Source organism: Molossus molossus, unplaced genomic scaffold (assembly GCF_014108415.1).
Source record: "Molossus molossus isolate mMolMol1 unplaced genomic scaffold, mMolMol1.p scaffold_m16_p_13, whole genome shotgun sequence".
Classification (NCBI taxonomy): domain Eukaryota; kingdom Metazoa; phylum Chordata; class Mammalia; order Chiroptera; family Molossidae; genus Molossus; species Molossus molossus.
In genome coordinates, this window is record NW_023425348.1 from 43,321,756 (window position 1) to 43,343,789 (window position 22,034).

A 22,034-nucleotide genomic window follows, 5' to 3' on the forward strand; every position below is an offset into this window, starting at 1 on the left:
TTATGTTCCCTGACTGGGGATCAAACCCACAACCTCAGTGTATCGGGATGACGCTCTAACCACCTGAGCTACCCAGCCAGGGCCATTTAATCACTGCTTAGTAAGAGATTGGAACTCTAGGGATAACATCTTGGGAGCCTTATCTCATGCAGTCCTCTGTTCTACCAAAAGAGGTGCAGTATAAAGCTGCGCACATATCAACAGGACACATTAACAAATTAAATTACTTACGTCCTTATTCAAATACAAATCGAGTGTCTGTCTACTATGAATAAGGCACTGTGCAGCGCACAATGTTGTTTGTGGGGATACAATACTGATTGAGAAAAAGCCATGGTTCCTGCTTTTACAGAGTTTACACCATAGTGAAAGAGAACAGGCATCTGTCAACAAAATGACAAACATCAATGTACAACGGACAACCTCTGACACATGCCATGCAGGAGAGGACATGGGTTAAGAAAGCTTGGAAGATCCCTGACCCAGAAAGACCAAGATTCGAAGGGCTAGTAGAACTCGTCTCCAGGTGAATAACGGGTTGGTGGATGGGAGCCTCTTCCAGGCAAAGGGAAGAGCACATGCCAAGATCCTATGTCACAAGACAGAACAATGTGTGAGGACCCAGATGGTCATCAAGTGAAGAAGAACGTGGAAGAAAACAAAGCTGGAGAGGAAAACAAGGCCTGGGCCTGCAGAAGCCCAGAGGCCATGCATAGAGCTTCCCTCCTTATCTAAGTCAGAGTGTTAACTAGGTGTGGGGCAGGGCAGAGAGAGACTCCTGCATTGCCTGATCTGTATTTTGGAAAGAGTGCTGCGGCTGAAATTGGAGAACAGACTGGAGGAGGCCCAGAGTGGGTGCTGGGGCCACAGGCTGTGCAGCAGTTCAGGTGAGAGATCCCGGCTTGGACCAGAATGGGCATGCCTAGGTGTGGACAAAGAGACACACTAGGGGAGTCTCAGGGGAAGACAGCAGGGGTGCGAAGGCTGGGGACGGGCAGGGGAGAGAGGGTTATGCCTGGCTTCCTGGCCGGTGTAAAAGAACAGATGAAGATTCCTTCGCTGAAAACAGGCCTGGACGACCACGGCGCTTACGGTGGTTGGAAGACGGGATGAAAACGGACACCAAGCATGCGCTGTGAGGACATCCAGGAGGCAGTGCGAACAGAGCTCTGACATCGGAGAAGACACCGAGGCGGAAGATTTACACTCGTGCTTCCTTTCAATGTGCGGAAAAGTCAAATGACCATTAGCACCTCAGGATGAAGAATAAAACGAGGGTCTAGAACTGAGCCAGAGGGGCTCTAGTTTTCTATGATGAAGCAGAAAAAGAGAAGCCTGCAAATCAGGAAAGCAGCAGCAGTCAGAGAGGATGAAGAAAACTAGGAGAGGGTTATAATAAAAGAATTCCTTTTCTACAACCAGAAGATGCTAAATGATCCCTTGTGCAAACATTTTAATCTTAGCATAACTATGAGAGGCTGTTCGGAGTAACAGTTGAAATAGGGGCCCCAACCTGTTCTGCCTGGGCTCAAGTCTTAGCACCCGAAAGTTCCTTTAACCTCTCTGTGCCTCAGGTGACTCATTTGCTAGATAACAGGACAATGGGTCTTAATTCACAGGGTTATTGTGAGGATTAAATGAGTTAACTAAATAATATATTCAAATGCCTTGGAAGACTATCTAGCTTACAGTAACAGTCATCTGATTTTGCTATAATGACATTAGTTATCAATATACATTGTTATCCACTAGCAGAAGAATCGTTGAACAAGCATCATATAAAATGACCTTTAACAATACAGGGAATATATCTAAATGGAGCTTAAACTCAAAGGTCACACTGAAGCAGCCAGTGGTTATTTCTAATGCTGCAAACCCTTGTCAGCTTTGATGGGTGAAGGCCCTATCACTACAGCCTTCTTCAGATTTAGAGCACGGTGCTTTAGATGGGGAGGATGCCTATCTGCCAATACTTAGCACATGTAAAGAATCCCTCCTGAAAAACACTCAGTACGGGTTATATAAGTGGTGTTTCTGCTAATTCTTTCCTTCCATTCATTCAAGTATGCCCATCTCCCAAAGCCAATTCACGTCCTACCTCCTGCATTAACCCTTCAAACATGCCAATCTAAAGCGATCCCTTTGAACTCTAAACAGTTATAGTACTTATACCATCCAACTGATACTTAATACAATCACTTATATTTCTATACATATTCCAGCAGACATTACTGAAATCTATTCACTGCCTGGCAGTCTTCAAGGCTCTGGGAATAAAGAAGTGAATAAAATAATGTTTCTATTATTAGGGAGTTCCCACTCTGGTAATAGAGAATACAGAGAGTTAATCACCAGAAAACTAAGTTGCTTTTTATACAACATACATTTTGCATATTATAATGGAGAAGGGAGCCAGTAATCTTCTGAAGGACTAATCAGAAGCTATATTTAATTAGTGCCTTGAAGGATAAGGGGGAATTGACCAGGTTGTGTATGTGTTGGGGGCTGAGGCAGAGTAAGAAATGAAGGGAAGGATTTTTAAGGAGGAATAAAATACAGTATGTGTGCAGTCCAACTGCAGAGCCAAGTCTCGTAAACATTATATTGGAGGGACCTGGTCTTCCTTGATTTTTTGCAATCCACATTTGTACTTTGTAATCTAATTTAGTATAGAGCACACAGTAGATACTAAGTGAGTATATTTGTTTTATGAATAAATGAATTTAATTAGTTGTACTCAAAAGGAATAATTTATGGTTATTTTTTTCTTTTGGCAATGTGTTGGGAAAACATTTAATTAATGTTAAAAAAAGTTAAAAAGAACACTACAGGGTTACTTATGACAGGAAAACAAAACTATCTCAAGTTATAGTGATAGTAAATCCAAATGAGGAAATATTATGCAGTCATTAAAATGATGCTAAAAAGTTTTTAATGGCATTGGTAAAAGTCTGAAGGTGTGCCATACAAAAGAGCAATGTATTCAACCGCAGTGACTGTGCTGCCCGGTACCGCAGCCACCAGCCACGGTTACTGAGCACCTGCAATGGGTTAGCTGGATTTGAGATGTGCTGTCAAGTGTAATACATACACTGGATTTAGAAGGCATAATATGAAAAAGAAATGTGAAGCATTTTATTGATAATTTTTAAAATATTGATTACATGTTGACAATTTTTTATTGGGATTAAATGAAATATAGCACTAAAATTAATTTACCTATTCCCTTTTACCTTTTCTCAGTGTGGCTGCCAGGAAACCTAAATGTACACCCGTTGCCCAGACTGTGTTTCTACTGAACAGCACTGGCACAGATGAGATCTCCACTATGTAAGAAACACAGAAAACAAACTCACTGTGGCTTTTCCCCTGGATTGCGGTTTCTCCCTCTTCTATATGTTTTTACACCTTCCAAATTTTATTCACTGGGCACATATTACTTTATAATCAAAGGGAATGAAAAGAAACAAATGAGACACAAATAAAAACGAAGAGAAAAAGATCTCCGTTTGGCACAAAGACTCGGCTGCTGTTGGGGAAAGAAGCCCAGGGCTACCCAGTGACTTTCTGTCACTGATGGAGGGTTAGCACAAAGGATGTTGGCCAGCTGTTCTTCATCCCGACTGGAGACAGAGAAAAGCGGAAATGGGTGTTAACGGCAGGAGGGGGCCTGCAAGTTAAATACAGGGGAGAATTTCCTGGAGAGAGGGTGTTTAAACTCTGGAAAGAGTTATGGAAGAAGCCTGGTCCCCTAAGGTCTTTTAAAATACTACAGATACCCATATGCCTTGTGTGTTCCTGTCTAGAGGCAACGAGATGACTTGTCAAGGTTTCTTCTAAAATAGCTATCTTAGAGTAAATAACTCCAATAAAACTTTCCTTTTCATTTATTTTTGACCAGGCTTCACTTTTCCTAGTCAGGATGCCAGCCTGCAAGAAGCATTCTGAAAGGCAAGCATATGTGGTGCAGCTACCGTAAGTAGTGCTCTTGAGACTCCAAAGACATGTCATTTGATCTAAATTTAAAAGCCAACATCAGCTAGACAACATGTTGAGTCCCTCGTGGGTCACCTGCCAGAAATTAGTTCTGAATTCAGCATAAGCATGATGAAGAGAAGCAAAGAGGATAGATTTGCTTTTTAAAGTGAGGCTTTTAAAAATGTTAATGCTGGACATGTCAAAGGTGAGTGGTTTGGCTTAAAAGCAGAACTATTACATTGTTACCCTCTGTCGATGGGCTCAACCGCTGTAGGTTTTCATTCCTCAGTTTACTCGAAAAAACATTTTCCTAGAATGTGCCCAAGTACTTATATATTTAAACATGCTGTTGAGCTTGGTTCTACTTATAAGAAGGACAGAAAGGCTAGGTCAGCAGAAGCACATCTAGAGATTTTTACCGCTGAAGTGAGAGGACCATACATAAAGCACCCAGTTGCTTCTCCCAGAGCTGTCTCATCCAACTCCAGGAGCCTGGAGATGTCGTCCAGCAAGCTGACAGCCAGGATACTTCTCACGTGCTCTGTCCTCCGTACGCTCACTGAAACTGACGCAGTCTCTATACAGACAGCACACTTGGTCCTAAAACCTCAAATCAGGCAGTCCCCGAATGGTCCTCACCACTGTCACGGACTACCCGCTGGAGCTGGGCCTCAGGTTCTAAGTCCCACGTGACAGCAAGAGTGAGCAATGCAAAGGAATATTTTTGCAAGTTATATCCTTCAAAATATTTAATTTGTCTTATCTACTCATTTAGATTATAAAGTAAACAACTGTCAGTTAGGCAAAGGCAGGACAAATTTTACACTTTGAATCTTCTTTTGTCCCTTGAATAGTGCTGTATGCAGAGGAGACAGTGAATGCATGAATAATACTTAGTAATACTTTCTGTAGTCTTTTTTAGTTTGAAAACCACTTAGACAGACGTTATCTCATTTGCTCCATACAACTATGCTTGGGAAATAGGGCTGGTGCTATTAACTCTATTTAAAAAATGGATACTCGAATGATTTATGAAAATTAAATGACAGAGTGGAGCCTAGGTTTTCAGTCTCGAGTCCAGTATTCCTCCACTGCACCACACTGCCTCGTTGCCAGACAGGTTAAGCTTCATAATTGGGGAAAACTAAACTTAGAACAAAAAATCCCATAAAGCAGGACAGATGGCTTCGAAATCCCACTTTTATCATGTCTTATTCTAAATAAACACACACACACACGCGCACGCACAAAAAATAACAACAAAAAATCCAAAAACAAAAACATGAGATTTAAGGAAGATAAACACTAAGGGCAAACATGTTTTAGGAAAACCATATGCTTCCTTTAGTTTTCTTGTTTTTTTAACCAACGGTGTTAAAACATATAATTATTTTTGTTTCTTTTGGTCTTAAAAGTTCTTAAATTCTTCACAAAGTTCAGGACTCTTAGTTCCCTACCTCTCTGTGGTAAACGGGGTAGGATACGCAACCAAAAATGTTTCACCAGAACTGCTGCCTTGATTCTGCCGTGTATCCGACCTGGGTGGATTCCCCTGTGGGAGGTAATGGTGTCAGAGGGCTGGTGACGCACGGGGAGATCACTAACTACGAAGGCGTGCCCTGGGATGGTGCAAAGCACACGGCACTCGGAGTCAGACAGTCTGGGCTTCTGGTCCCAGTTCCATAACTTATTACCACGTGATCTCGGCAGGTCACTCCACATTTCTGTCTCCGTCTTCCGACCTGTAAACCAGTGATCATTGTCCTTGCCCACTCTTACAGGGTTGTTGCATGCTTAAATAAAATCATGGAAAGTTTTGCAAATCAGACACTTTTATTCTTTATAACTTCTAACTACAATAAGAGTTACTTAGGAAGGTAGATACCCAAAAAAGTAGGTAGGCAAACAGATATGTAGGCTATTTATCTCTAGGCTTCAGAAGGGTTTTAAAAGGACTCGGGGAAAGTAAGAGGGAGATGGTGAATATTTTGTGATCTCCTTACAAATAGATAGAGAATATGGCTCTTCTCTTAGTTATGAAAAAATGTGACCAAGAGCCATATTCTCTATTTGTAAAGAGATGACTGTACATTTTAAAGGAAAACCAAATACCTATAGTAAAGAATGTTAAAACCATTCTTAAAAGAGATAATAGCTATGATTTATCTATCTGTTACATATTTATAATAATAGCTACCATGTATTCAGTAGTATTATGTACCAGGCGGTGTGCTAGGTATTTACCTATTTAATTACTCAATGATTAAACTCTATCAGGTAGGCACTATTTTAAGCTGACAGCTTAAACTTGCCTGAGTTCACAGACACAGTGAGTGGTAGAGTTGGTATTCAAACCCATAGTCTTGACATGCTCTTTGCCCCTGGGCAACTGTTTCCTTAGCCTCCTCTCACATGTACCCACGCCTCACATGTCCAAATCCTTCTTATGCGGTCCACTCAAATGCTCTCTCCTTAGTGAGGGCTAATCCAATTCACCTCTCACACCAGGAAGCGAGTGACTTCCTCCGAAAGCTCTAAACAACTTACCTTTCTTATAGTACTTCATGCTTTCTGTTTTTCCATTATATATTGTTTGCTCCTATTTCATCCCCTCAATTAGACTATAAGCTTCGTGAATGCCAGGGCAAAGAGCATGTTCCATGAACAGAACATGGTCCGTTCATATGCTCATCACTTCCCAAGCACCTCCTTCCTCCATGCCAGGCGGGGCCCAGCATGAGCAAGGTCGTCCTCAGCCTCAAGCTGCTCAAGGCTGAGTGGGGAAGACTTGGTGGGAGAAGTGAACCTGAGCTCCTAAGGAAACACACGTTTACCCCCGTATCTGTCCCCGTGCCTGCTGAGAGAATGAGCAGGAACGAGATGGATCTTGACGTGAGAGCAACATCTGGGTAGGGGATAGCAAAGACAGCTGTTCTAGGTAGCGGGTGTTGTCTCTGGAAAGAACTGAGGTCCCAATACATTCAATACACAGGAGAGAAAGAGAACACGGAGGTCAGAAATGAGCGTGGTATGCCTGGGGGGTCAGGTGGGACGGGGTGAGAGAGCAGTGAAGCGACATGATAAGGGACGGCCCCGGGACCTGGATGGTGGGCCCAGCACGCAGCCTGTTCACAGCAGCCACGCACAATCGCTCCACCTCAGTCCCGCACGCACCCCTCGCTGGCAGCCTCACGCAGCAGCTCGCGTGCACCCCCCCCCCCCCGACATACTCCGCACCCGCCTCGCTGTGCGCGTGCGCGGCTATCCGAGTCTTGGACCACCAGGTAGTCAGTAGTAAAAAAAAGAAAAACAGGATATTTAAGTGCCATCCTGGTGGCTTTTAACCAAATATTCAAGGGCACAACCCCTGAGCTGACTCTGCCTTTACAAACTGTTGCTTGAAAGTTGCACCGGGCTAGCCATCCCGGGCTGAGGAAATGGGCTCCCGCAACCAGCTGGCGGGAGGCACCGCCCCAGGGAGCTGTACTCAGAGCAAGAGGGTGGCTTGGAGGGTTAATCAGGTAGATGCTCTTGGAGTTAGATAAAGATTCTGTCATGTGAAAGAAAACAAGGAATTTGAAAACCAACAAAACAAGCTGCCACGCACCCCTGAGGCTCGCCACGGAGAGGGGTTCAGTGGCCGCCCTGACGCTCAGCCCGCCCGAGCTCCTCGCCCCGAAAGAACATGCGGCACTTGCTTCCAGAGGCCACTCTGTGAATGGCAACAACCCCACCAAACACGGCCGTGTTTTCTTTTACAGAAGATGTGAGAGGCTCCCTCAGGAACTTGAGTTTTTTTACCCTTTGCCCTAAGGAGCACAGGCTGGGGAGGTAACTCCTCAGTCCAGGGTTGCTCTCGGAAATTCTCAGATTTCCTCTGAGACTAAAAGAGCTTGTTCCAGCTTTGTTTAGATTTGTAACTTCCAGCCGGCTTCCTGCAGTGGTCTTTCCTTGGGATCATTATGTAGCATTCACTCTGCTGGACTTCGCGTCTACCCTGGTAGCCCATTTTTCATGAGAGCACCATAAAGTGTACCACACTGTGCATTCAGTGTTAATGTGCTTGGCACGGCTGGCACAGAGGGGTACTGCATAAATGTGTGAATTTGTGGCTTAATGGGTTTTTTACATCAGTGCCAGGAGACCTAGATTCTAGTTTTATTACTAGAGGTTCATGGGTCAACCATTCTTGGAAAGTCATTGAATTTCCCTGCACCGCAGAAAGGAAAGTTGCCGGAAATCACAGTGTTCCAGGAGGGAGGAGCAGTCAGGTCGCGGGGATGCGGCATTTCTAGGATAGCCCTTTGGGTAAACTGTCTAAAAAGACTTCAGAAGAAAGGGATCTAATCTCTAAAGTTCCAGTAACTGGCTGTGATTTTGTTTCGCATTTTAAATATTTACTCTTCTCCCTTAATTTTGTATTTGCAGTTTTGTATTCTTTTTCTTGAAGAGGGTTCCTGCATTATAAGCTCTAAGTGCCACAAAGCCCGAATTCTCTCTGTTCCTAAAATGAATCTGTACTCCAGCCAAGGTAGTCTATTCTTTGCCAATAAAGTTACTGTGCCTTTTCCAAAACGGTTCCCTGTATGTGAGGGTGGGGGTGCGGATCACCACTGGAGAGAGGAGGAGGGAGAGCACGTTCCAGACAGGGCAGCGAGTGTCATGACTCTGAGTCCCGGAAGAACCTCAGGAAGTCAGTATCTTGACTACACGAGAGCAGGGGAAAGGGGAGTCAGATGCAGAGGACAAGAAGGGGCCAGGTAGACCATGAACAGGAGCTTGGATTTTATTCTACCCAACAGAGAGGGAGAGATTAAGATATAACTAAAACATTTTTAAAGGTCACTTTGGCTACTGTGGAGAATGAACAAAAACGGGAAAAGAATAAAATCAGGGTAGACAAACTGGACTAGTGCAGTGTCTGGGTGAGAGAGGTGGCGACTAGGACTGGGGTGTGGGAGTGGAGATGGTGGGAATGGTCAGACTGGACGTGTATTTGGTAGGTAGAGACGACAGGCTTTGCTGACGATTAGACTGAATCTAGTGGGAGTAAAGAAAAGAAGGGAATCGAGGAAGATTCCCCAGGTGTGAGCACTGGGTAGACAGGGCCACCTGCTGAGAGGAAGGAGACAGGTGGAAGGCAGCTCTCGATGCTGAGGCTGCGCTGCCGTGACTCTCCAAGGGGAGGTGTCAAGTAGGTCTCTGACTACACGGAACTTACAGGAGAGATTTACCCTGAAAACATAACTCTGAGAGTCATAAAGATATAGTTTTCAAAACTAAGGGAATGAATAAGATCACATGAGAAGTAGAGAGAGAAAAAGAGACAATATGACCACAGAGAACTCCATATATATATATATATTTAATCTTCACCCGAGGACATTTTCCATTTATCTTCAGCTAGAGTGGGAGGGAAGGGGAGAGAGAGAGAGAGAAACATCGATATGAGAGAGACACACTGATCGGCTGCCTCTCGCATGACCCCGACCAGGGCCAGTGATCGAACCACAACCGCAGTACATGCCCTTGACCGGAATCAAACCCGAGACTCTCTGGTCCGAGGGCCAATGCTCCAACCGCTGAGCCAAACCGGCCAGGGTGAGAACTCCATATTTAATGATCATGTAAATGAGAAGGAATATGAGAAACATAAAGAGAAAGAGTCACTGGAAGGAGGAAACACATGGGAGGGTAGTACTGTGGAAGGCAGGAAAGGAGAATGTACCAAGAACGTAAGAATGCTACTGGTCTGCGGAATAGGACAGGGACGGACAAAGTGACCTCTGGGTTTGGCAACATTGAGTTCAGTAGGCACCTAGCTAGAGAAGAATAATTTAGGTAGACTGATGGAACTGGCAATCAGACTGGAACGGGTTAATTAGAAATTGGAAAAATAGAACATATACACCTATAATCATTATAAAAATTAAATCAATAGTTAAAAATCTATATTTCCCCCCAACAAACAAAAAAACACTAGGTTTTTGCTAACGTCTATCAGACCTTCACATACAGATCATTCCTACTGCATACAAACTGTTCCAGACAATAGGAAAGAAGGAAAGGTATTCAATTTATTTTATGAGGCTGTTTCAACACTGTTACCAAAAATCAGACAAGAATTATTATATGAAAAAGAAAAACTATAGGCCTGTTTCATCTCAGTTCACAAATGTATATATTCTTTAAATATTAGCAAATTAGATCCAATAATATAGAAAAAAATAATGTATCATGACGAGGTAGAGTTTATCCTTGGAGAATTAACATTAGAAAATATATTAGTATTTATTAGCACATTAACATAGTAAAGGAGAGCAAATATAGTAATATCTCAATAGATTCAGAATAAACATTTGATAAAATTCAATATATACATTCATGATTAAAAAACAACTCAGTGAGCTAGGAATAGAAAGAAACTTCCTTTCACTAGTAAAGAATATCTATATAATCCTGCAATAATCAGATATAATACTTAATGGTGAAAAGTTAGATCCATTCTCTTTAAAATCAGAATAAGATAAGTATATCCACAATTGCTGCTCCTCTTTTATAATAAAACATTAAGACAATAAAAAGTAAGAAAAGTTGTAAAAATAGAAAGGAAGAAACACTGCCATTATTCACTAAAAAAACTTACAGCCCTGGCTAGTTTGGCTCAGCGATTGGAGCGTCAGCCTGCGGTCCAGAGAGACCCGGGTTCGGTTCCCGCTAAGGGCATGTACCTTGGTTGCAGTTTGTCCCCGGCCCTGGTTGGGTCGTGTGGGTGGCAGCCACTCGATGTGTCTCTTTCATGTCGATGTTTCTCTCTCTCTCTCTCTCTCTTCCTCTCCCTCCCTCCCGCTCTATCTGAACAAAAATGGAAAAAAAACAAAACAAAAAAAACCTACATACACAGAAAATCTAAGACAACCTATTGTACTTAACGTTAGCAAGGATGCTAGATATATTCCAAAATACAAAAATCAGTGGCATTCCTGTATATTTTCCACACAAAAAAGGTGGGTGTTGTAATGAAAAATTTAGAACAGCAATCAAAATGGTAAGCTACCTAGCACTAAGTATCTAATAAAAGATTTGAAAGACCTTTACGAAGGAAATTAAAAGACCTCACTGAGATGTTTAAAAAACAAAAAGAAAACATAGACACCGTGTTCACAGTTAAGAGGACTCAATATCATAAAGTTGTTAAATCACTCAAACGTAATTCATATGTTAAGAAAAGCCAATGAATTCTGGAAAGGAACCATAAGTAGGAGCCTTGCCCTTCCAGATTACCAAGAAAGTTGGGGTATCTTCCTTTTCCTTTGTTCTGAAGGAACATGATTTAGGAGTAACACTCCTGGCCTCTCTCCATCCTTCACTCACTGGCTCTTAGAGGAGGGCCTTCTGACTGATGGATTTAGAGAGAAATAAAACCTGAGTATTCTTAGCTCGGCCTCATCTGGTTTCTGCAGGAGTCATCTGGCTGCTCTCTGCAGTGTAGTCAAGGGCCTGCCTCTGTGGGGAAGGCCTAGGATTCCCAGTTCGCACTGTGATTGTGAGGGTAAATTTAATTTTGAGTGACATCTCTGCAAGCCCTTCTTATTATAGATATAAAGTCACATTTTCCAAGTGGCTTTATCAGTAACAAAACTGACATCTTGATTTCTATAGTCTGTCTCTTATATCTCCTGTCTCAAATTGTTCCAAATGTCAGGAGGAAGAGGGATGCCATTTATGGGCATCCTCAAATGTCAACAGAAACTATATCTTATAATAAGTAAAAATGTGATACTAGCCTATGTATAGACAAAACAGTGAAGCAGAACAGAGAGCCTCGAAACACATCCATGTACATATGTCAAGTTGATATATGAACAGATGGCATTATCACACAGTGGACAAAAGACAGACTCTTCAAAAAATGATACTGGGGTCCGGCCAGTGTGGCTCAGTGGTTGGAGCATCATCCCATGGACTGAGAGGTCCCGGTTCGATTCCCAGAGCACAGCCCAGTTTGCAGGCTCGATCCCCAGTAGGGGGTGTGCAGAAGGCAGCCCATCGATGTTTCTCTCTCATGGATGTTTCTATCTCTCTCTCCCTTCCACTCTCTCTTAAAAAAAAAAAAAAGAGCCCTGGCCAGTTTGGCTCAGCGGTTAGAGCATTGGTCTGCGGTCCAGAGAGACCTGGGTTCAGTTCCCACTAAGGGCACATACCTCAGTTGCAGTTTGTCCCCAGCCCTGGTTGGGTTGTGTGGGTGGCAGCCACTCGATGTGTCCCTTTCACGTCGATGTTCCTCTCTCTCTCTCTCTCTCTCTCTCTCTCTCTCTCTCTCTCTCTCTCCCTCCCTCCCTCCCTCCCTCCCTCTCTCCCTCTCTATCTGAACAAAAAATGGAAAAATGTCCTCAGGTGAGGATTAAAATAAAAAAAAAAAAAAAGGAAAGAATAACCAATAAATGATACTGGGTAATTTGCTGTTTGTACAAAGCGATTCATTTAGTGATTAATCAGTTAGTTACCTCTCTTTTAAAAATTATGTTAGGTTATTTACCATTTCTGTTATAAAGCCTTTCATGAATTATATACCTGTTTCAAACTAGATGACAAATCCCTGGAAGGTAGGCCTTGAATCTCACACCTTCTATTTATGCTCCAGATTTTACACAGCTAACTAAATAAATGTCTGCTAGCTTCTTCTTCCTCCTCCTTCTTCTTACTACTATTTTATTTTAAAACTCAATTCCTACCCCTCATTCCTTAGGGCACATCAACACTAAGCTTTTATAATTATTTTGAGATTCTGACTAGGATTCTTTAAACATTTACGTATTTGTTTAATAGCAGTCCTATCTAAAATCAGACATCTGGAACTTGCAATTTGAAGATCATTTGAGACAAAAATAAAAAACGTCAAAGTAAAGGTTAATCGTATGTGTTGTTTTCTTATTATCCTCAAGACCTATCCTCGCGGCACAGAAGAAAATGAAACCCACACAGTTTTTGCATCTAACACTGCATTTCATTCTCACCACAAACTGGTGAGATGAGCCGGGCAGGGATTCCAGATGAGGAAATTACGTCACAGGGAGGCAGACTTGAAGTCCACTCAGCGGGTTAGACAAAAATCGAGGATCAGAAGCCAGGGCTCTTCAGAAGAAACCATGCTGTTCCCAGTTGTCTAACTTTCTAAAGGCCTTATTTCCACTCACATGATTTTCTAAGTTACTGCCTATCATTCAAAGATTCGAACTTCAAGAATTACTACATGGCCAGAGCCAACAGCTTGCCATTTATTTAAGTCAAGTGACTCACTCACTCTGATGTCTTCCTGGCATCGGACTTTCCATCTCCCCTTCTCTTTTTATTTTTAAGAATTTTATTTTTCAATTATAGTTTACATTCAACATTATTTTGTATTAGTTTCAGGTGTACAGTATAGTAGTTAGACAATCATATACTTACAAAGTATCCCCCCCTATATTTCTGGTTCCCACCTGGCCCAAACATGGTTATTATACTATTGACTATATCCCTGAGCTGTACTTTATATCCCAGGACTATGCTGTAACTACCAATTTGTACTTCTTAATCCCTTCACCTTTCTACCCAATTCCCCAAACCCACTCCCCTCTAGCAACATCAGTCTGTCCTGTGTGTCATGAGTCTATTTCCATTTTATTTGTTCACTTACTTTGTTCTTTAGATTCCACATATAAGTGAAATCATATGTTATTCGTCTTTCTCTCATTGACTTATTTCACTTAGCATAATACCTCCTAGGTCCATCCATGTGGTTGCAAATAGTAAGGTTTCATTCTTTTTTATGGCCAAGTAATATTCAATTGTATGACCACTTTTTTATCTACTTGTCCATTGATGGGCACTTGGGTTGCTTCTATATTTTAGCTATTATAAATAACACTGCAATCAACATAAAGGTGCGTATTTGAAATTAGTGTTTTGGGTTTCTTCAGACATATACCCAGAAGTGGAATTGCTGGATCATAAGGCAGTTTCATTGTTAATTTTTTTGAGTACCTCCATACTGTTTTCCATACTGGCTGCACCAATCTGCATTCTCAAAAACAGTGCACAAGGGTTCCCTTTTCTCCATTTTCACCAACACTTGTTTGTTGACTTACTGATGATAGTCATTCTGACAAGTGTGAGGTGATACCTCATAGTGGTTTTAATTTGCATTTCTCTGATGATTAGTGATGTTGAGCATCTCTTCATATGTCTATTGGCCATCTATGTATTCTCTTTGGAGAAGTTTCTATTCATATCCTTTGACCATTTAAAAAAATATTTTTAGTGATTTTTTAGAGAAGAAGGGAGAGAGAGATAGAAACATGATGTGGGAGAGATACATGGATCAGCTGCCTCCTGCACGCCCCCCACTGGGGATCGAGCCTGTAACCTGGGTATGTGCCTTGATTGGGAATCAGACCAGGACCTCTCAGTCCATGGGATGACACTTAATCCAATGAACCACACCAGCTGGATGCTTTGCCCATTTTTTGGTTGGATTATTTATTTGATGTTGAGTAATATGAGTTCTTTCTAAAATTTGGCCATTAATTATTAATCCCTTATCAGATGTATGATTGGCAAATATGTTCTTCCATTCAATGGATTGTCTATTCATATTGTTGATGATTTCCTTTGCTATGCAAAAACTTTTTAGTTTGAGGTAGTTCCATTTGTTTATTTTTTCTTGTGTTTCCCTTGCCTGAGGAGATATGTCAGAAAAAAATATTACTAAGAGAAATGTCTGAGATTTTACTATCTGTTTTCCTCTAGGATTTTTAAGTCTTTAATAAATTTTGAGTGTTCTTGTATATGGTGTAAGAATGTGGTCTAGTTTCACTTATTTGCATGTATCCGTATCTGTCCTATTTTCCCGACACCATTTATTGAATAAATTGTCTTTATCCCATTGTATGTTCTAGCCTCTTTTGTCAAATATTAACTGAAAATACAGACATGGGTTTATTTCTGGCCCTCTATTCTGTTCCACTGATTGATATGTCTGTTTGTATGCCACAACCATGGCGTTTTCTTTACTATGGCCGTACAGTATAATTTACTATCAGGTAGCATGATTGTTCTTTTTCAAGATTGCTGTGGTTACTCAGGGTCTTTTGTGATTCCATATAAATTTTTGGATTATTTGTTCTTGTTCTGTGAAATACACCATTGGTATTTTGATAGGAATTGCACTGAATCTACAGATTGCTCTGGGTAGTATTGTCATTTTAATTATGTTAATTCTTCCTATCCATGAACACAATATATGCTTCCATTTATTTGTTTCTTGTTTGTTTGTGTTTTGTTAATCCTCACCTGAGGATATGTTTCCGTGGATATTTAGGGCGGGGGGGCGGGGAGGGGAGAAGAAGACGAGAGCGAGAGTGAGAGAGGGTGAGAGAGAGGGAGAGAGAGAAACATTGATATGAGAAAGACACATCAATTGGTTGCCTCCTGCATTACCCTGACTGGCTGGAGATGGGATGGAACCTGCAACCCAGGTACATGCTCTTGACTGGGAATTGAACCTGTCACCCCTTCGGACTGTGGGCTGACACTCTAACTGCTGAGCCAAACCGGCCAGGGCTGCTTCCATTTATTTGTATGTTCTTCAATTTCTTTCTTCAGAATTTTATAATTTTCCATGTACAGATTGTCCAATTTACCTCCTTGGTTAAATTTATTCCTAGGGTTTTTATTCCTAGGGTTTTTTTGTTTTTGTTTTTGTTTTTTAAGCAACTGTAAATGAGATTGTTTTCTTAGTTTCTCTTTCTAATAGTTCATTATTAGTATATAAAAATGCAACTGATTTCTGAATATTAATTTTGTGTCCTGCTACTTTGTGTGTGTGTGTGTGTGTGTGTGTGTGTGTGTGTGTAATCTTTAGCGTTCTACATATACAGGATCATGTCTTCTGCAAAAAATAATGACAGATTTATTTCTTCCTTTCCAATTTGGATGCCTTTTATTTTTTCTTACCTGATTGCTGTGGGTAGGACTTCTAGTACTATGTGTGAGTGGTGAAAATAGACATCCCTGTCTTGTTCCTGATCTTAAGGGAAATGCTTTTAGTTTTCCCCCATTGAGTGTGGTTTTAGCTGTGGGTTTGTCATATATGGCCTTTATTATGTTGAAGTATATTCCCAGTTTGCTGAGAGTTTTTATCATAAATGGGTTCTTGAATCTGTCGATGCCTTTTCTGCATCTATTATATGATCATGTGATTTTAGTCCTTCATTTGGTTATGTGGTGCATCACATTACTTGATTTGCAGATGTTGTACCAACCTTGCATCCTAAGAATAAACCCACTTGATCACAGCGTATGATCTTTTTAACGCATTGTTGGATTTGGTTTGTTAATATTTTGTTGAAGATTTCTGCATTTATGTTCATCAGGTATATTGACCTATAATTTTCTTTTTCTGTAGTATCTTTATCTGGTTTTGGAATTAGGATAATGCTGGCCTCGTACAACGAGCTTGGAAGTCTTCACTCTTAAATTTTTGGAATAAATTGAGAAAATAGGTATTAGTTCTTCTCTAAATGTTTGGTAAAATTCACCTGTAAAGCCATCCAGTCTAGGATATTTGTTTGTTGGGAGTTTTAAAATTACGGCTTTGATTTCTCAGTTGTAATCACTCTGTTCAGGTTGTCTGTTTCTTCTTGACTCAGTTTTGTAAGATTGTATGTTTCTAGGAATTTATCCAATTTCTTCCAGATTGTCCAATTTGTTGGCATATACTTGTTTGTAATATTTTCTTATAATCCTTTGTATTTCTGTGGTATCAGGTATTACTTCTCCTCTTTCATTTCTGATTTTATTTGGGTGCTTTCTCTTTTTTTCTTGATGAGTCTGGTTAAAGGTTTACCAATATGGTTTACTTTTTAAAAACCAGGTCTTGGTTTCATTGACCTTTTGTATTGTTTTTTTAAACTCTATTTTGTTTATATCCACTCTGGTCTTTAGAATTTCCTTCCTTCTACTCACTTGAGGCTTTGTTTGTTGTTCTTTTTCTAGTTCCTTTAGGAGTAAGGTTAGACTGAGATTTTTCTTGTTTCTTGAGGTAGGCCTATAAGGCTCTGAATTTCCCTCTTAGGATTGCGTTTTCACTGTGTCCCATAAATTTTGGGTTGTTGTGTTCCCATTTTTGTTTGTCTCAAGGTATCTTTTGATTTCTTCGAGCTCATGATTAACCCATTCATTGTTTAGTAACAGGTTCTTTAGCCTTCATGTGTTTGTTTTTCAGTTTTTTCCTTGTAACTGATTTCTAGTTTCAAACCATTGTGGTCAGAGACAATGCTTGATGTGGTTTCAATCTTCATAAATGTATTAAGATTTCTTTTGTGTACTAACATGTGGTCTATCCTAGAAAATGTGCCATATGCACTTGAAAAGAATGTATATTCTGCTGCTTCAGGGTGGAATGCTCTCAAAATATTAATTAAATCCATCTGTTTCCTTGTTGATTTTCTGTCTGGAAGATCTATCCATCGATATCAATGGGGTGCTAAAATTCCCTACTATGACTGTATTACTGTTGATCTCTCCCATTATGTCCATCAAAATTTGCTTTCCATATTTAGATGCTCCTATGTTAGGTACATACATGGTTACCAGGGTTGTATCATCTTGTTGGATGATCTCTTTATCATTATGTAATGTCCCTCTTTGTCTCTTATTTTAGCCTTTTGTTTTAAAGTCTATTTTGTCTGATATGAGTATTGCTACCCCAGCTCTTTGTGTTTTCTTTGTCATGAAACACCTTTTTCCATCCCTTTACTTATAGATTGTGTGTATCTTTAGTTCTGATGTAGGTCTCTTGTAGACATCAGATGTAAGGGTATTGTTTTGTTATCCATTCAGCTACCCTATGTTTTTTTTTTATTGAAACATTTAATTGATTTACATTTAAAGTGATTATTGATAGGAATGTATTTATTGCCATTTTATTCTTTATAACTGTGTCCCTCCTCCCCCCTCCCCCTCCCCCAAGAAGTCCCTTTGACATTTCTTGTAATACTAGTCTGGTAGTACAGTGGAACCTCAGTTGTCAAACTTAATAGTTCCGGAAGACTGTTCAAGAAGCAATTGTTTGAAAACTGAATCGTTTTTCCCCATTAGAAATAATGTAAATTGAATTAATCCGTTCCAAACCCCCAAATGATTCCGTTTCAACCTTTCTCAATTGCCTGTGATCGTTGTTATGTGAGCATTTTCACACCCTTAGCAACATTAGCATTCTTGAAGGTCTGTTTATGTTTTAAAATTGGCTATTCATCTATTTTGCCATGCCATACTTAGTAATCAGATCAGACAGGCGAATAACTCTATCATACCTCTGCAATTATTTCCTTTTTAAGCTCTATCCTTGTTCTCACAACTGTTCTTTTCACTTTGTTGCTATCACTAATCTTCTTAGGACACATGGTAACTTACTGTACATATTTAATAATAATAAACAGCAACAAAAGCAAAAATATTCACAGCACAATTTCCTGACATGTTAACAATGTGAGGTTTAGCAGTAAACTGACTCATACTTGTGCATTTTCTCCTTTATTGCCTGAGAGATGTGTAACTGATCATACAGGTATCAGCATGAAAGGGTTGTCAGGTCGAGAACCAAAGTTTTGCTAGACAACTGAGACATTTTCTCCGTGAACAACTTGGTTCTGAATCAAATGGTTCAAGATGGGAGATGCTTAAGAACCAAGGTTTGACTAATGAACTCCTTTAGCTTTTTCTTAGTTTGGAAGCTCTTTATTTCTCCTTCAATTTTTAAATGATAGCCTTGCTGGGTAGAGTAGTCTTGCTTGTAGTTCTTTGCTTTTCATCACTTTGAATATTTGTGCCGATCCCTTCTGGCTTGAAATATTTCTGTTGAGAAATCACCTGACAGTCTTATGGGTGCTCCATTGTAAGTTGTTATTGTCTTTCTCTTGCTGCCTTTTAAGAGTCTCTCTTTGTCTTTAACTTTTGCCATTTTAATTACTATGTATCTTAGTGTGGGCCTCTGTCAGTTCATCCTGTTTGGGACTCTGCATTTCTTAAACTTCTATATCTTTTTCCTTCACCAAGTTAGGGAAGTTTTAGGTCATTATTTCTTCAAATAGGTTCCCAATCCCTTGTTTTCTCTCTCCTCTTGGTATCCCTATAATGTGAATGTTGTTATACTTCATGTTGTCCCAGAGGTCCCTTAAACTATCCTCATTTTTTAAAATTCTTTTTCTTTTTGCTGTTCTGATTGGGTGTATTCTGCTTACCTAGTCTTCCAAATCACTGATTCAATCTTCTCCTTCATCTAACCTGCTGTTGATTCCTTCTAGCGTATTCTTCAGCTGAGATATATTCTTTATTTATGACTGGTTCTTTTTCATGGTATCTATGTCCTCTTTTATGCTTACTATCTGTTTCTTTCTTTCTTTTTTTTATCCTCACCCGAGAACATTTTTTCATTTTTCGTTCAGACAGAGTGGGAGGGAGAGAGAGAGAGAAAGAAAAACATTGACGTGAAAGGAACACATCAAGTGGCTGCCACTTGCACGACCCAACCAGGGCCGGAGACACCTGCAACCGAGATACGTGCCCTTAGCGGGAATCAAACCTGGGTCTCTCTGGACCACAGGCTGACGCTCTAACTGCTGAGCCAAACTGGCCAGGGCACTATCTGTTTCTTTAAGTTCTCACTGAGTTCACCCTTTCTTCCCCTAGTATCTTGAGCATCCTTATGATCATTGTTTTGAACTCTGTATCTGGTAGACTGCTTACCTCCATTTCATTTAGTTAATTTTCTGGGGTTTTCTCCTGTTCCTTCATTAGGTGCATGTTTACATGTCTCCCCACTTTGGCTGGCCTCTCTGTATTGTTTCTGTGTATTAGGTAGATCTGCTATGTCTCCCAGTCTTGGTAGGGTAGCCTTATGTGGTGGGTGGAGCTTAGTAGCGCAATCTCCCTGATCACCTGAGCTTGGTCCTCTAGGAGTGTACCTTGTGTGGGTTATGTGAGCCTTCCTGTTGTAGTTGAATCTTGATTGCTGTTGGCCCCTCCATGTGTGGGGTCGGTCTTCAAGCTGGCTCGCTGTGAGGCTCAACCCCGACCACACTGTATGAGCTGCTGTGTGGGTGCTGGCCACACAAAGTGGAATTTACCCAGTAGGGTCTGTGTTTGCTGAAACCTTGCTTTGGATGTGCTGCCTGTGGAGCTAAGTGGGTCATGCTCTGCTGGCTGAATCGGCCACTGGGTGTGTTGGTTCTGGAGCCTCTTGGGGGTGCACTCCAGAGCTGGTCAATGTCAAGTGCTGCCTGTGACTGGCTCTGGGCTACCTATTTGGAGATACAAAGCTATCCACACTTTGTGGCTGATTCTGTTGGACCGTGTGTATGTGGGAGGGGTCAAGCTGCGCACCAAGGCAGGCTTCCACCAGCACTGAGCACAGGGGCAGGTCAGCAAAAGACCCAAGGCACCCCAAGATCTGCCTCCCCTTGCCGGCTGCCTTTAGGCCCAGTCACTGGAAGAGCCACTGGAGGAACAGGAGTTGCATAAGGTAGGTTCTCAGTGTGACACCAGGGAAGGGGGGAAGGGTGGTATATACCACACTGATACAGATTCAAACACAGTGCCGGTGCTGGAACTGAGGCAAAGTGTCAGGGCACACCAAGACTAGCTACTACCTGCTGAGTGCCTGCAGACCCTTGTGGTGCTGTTGTAGTTCTCAGGGAGTTGTCAGGGTAAGGCCAGCAGAGTTTATCAGGACCAAACAGACCAAGATTTGGTCATGTGAAGAAAGCTCATAGGAAGTGTAGCACCAGCAGGGTGTGTAAGGGAAAAATTGCCCCCACCCCAGAGCCACACAAATCAGTCTCTGATATCCAGGCCCAGGCAGCTGACTCCTTAGGGCATGAGCTCAGCAGGGCAGGGCAACAGGGAGTCAGATGGGTGGGGGCTAGCGCTTTCCTCCAGGCTGATGCAACATGGAAGGGAGTACTCGACCCAGGAAGGATGGCATCTGCAGGAGGTGTAGGAGAGGGACCCAGGACAGGGACCTGGCAGCTGTCCTTCAGCTCTCTTCCCAGAGCCACACAACTCAGTCTGTCCTCTCACAATTCCACTTTGCTCTGAACCACGCTCCCTCTGCCAGAGCCTAGGGTGAATATCTGCGAAAGAGATTTTGTGTGCTGGCCCTTTAGAAGGATACCTGGGATACTAGCAGACTCCCGTATCTCCCTGCGTACTGAATCCCTATTGATTTTCACAGCAAGATGTTATGTGGGCACCTCTTCCTGGCCCTAGTGCTCTGGGCTGGGGAGCCCGGCAAGAGGTTGAGACCCCCATGCTCCTCAGGGGGACCCCTCTAATTCTCTACCGCCCATGTGAGTGTGGGGCCAGCTGACTTCATGTCTCTGCCTACTTACTAGTTTACATGTGGCAATGTACTCAATGACTGCTTGCCCCGCCAACCTCCCAATATTCAAACAATGCCCCCTGAACCCTCTCCCCTCCCGAGGGTTCACCCTCCTTTGCCAGACTGGAGCTTAGACCTGCAAAAGTACGATGGCTGCCTTCCTTTCTTCAGATAGCTTACACAGAAAATCCAGAAGGCAAGAGTGTAGCAGTGTGGAAGTTAGAAAAGTTTCTCAGGATTATTATGTACATTACAGTTTCTGAGGATCAGAAATAATGGTACTCACCACCTGACCAGCAGTCCATGTTCCATGAAGTTTTTCAGGTTAGGAAGGGTTTGCCTCAAGTCTGGAGTCCCAAGTCCATGTTGATATCTTAGCTGCATAGGCAGAAAAATAGACTTAAAAGAAATTCTGATAGATACTAGGCAATGCTTCAGGAACAAGATCTAATAAACATGTCTTTTTTTTTTTTTTTTTTAAAAACTAAAACAGAGGAAATATAAATGTATGATCCCAATATTATTAACCACACTTTTGGGATGGTGTTGAAAAGTAGCCTTTTCATTTCTTGCTTCCTTGTCCCCTAAAATTGGAGAAGACTAAGAATGACCTACTTGTGGAATCAGGATATTT

The 22,034-nt window shown here is 41.5% G+C and overlaps 1 protein-coding gene across 13 annotated transcripts in view; it reads right to left on the reverse strand.

Annotated features, from left to right (window-relative positions):
* The window catches only part of UVRAG (UV radiation resistance associated), a 291,381-nt gene that overhangs the window by 10,743 nt on the left and 258,604 nt on the right, over positions 1-22,034 (reverse strand). For all 13 annotated transcript variants that reach the window (XM_036258243.1, XM_036258242.1, XM_036258244.1 and 10 more), the window contains one exon: positions 21,687-21,778. In XM_036258243.1, coding sequence (XP_036114136.1) covers positions 21,687-21,778 — 92 coding nt within the window. The remainder of the gene's footprint in view (positions 1-21,686; positions 21,779-22,034) is intronic.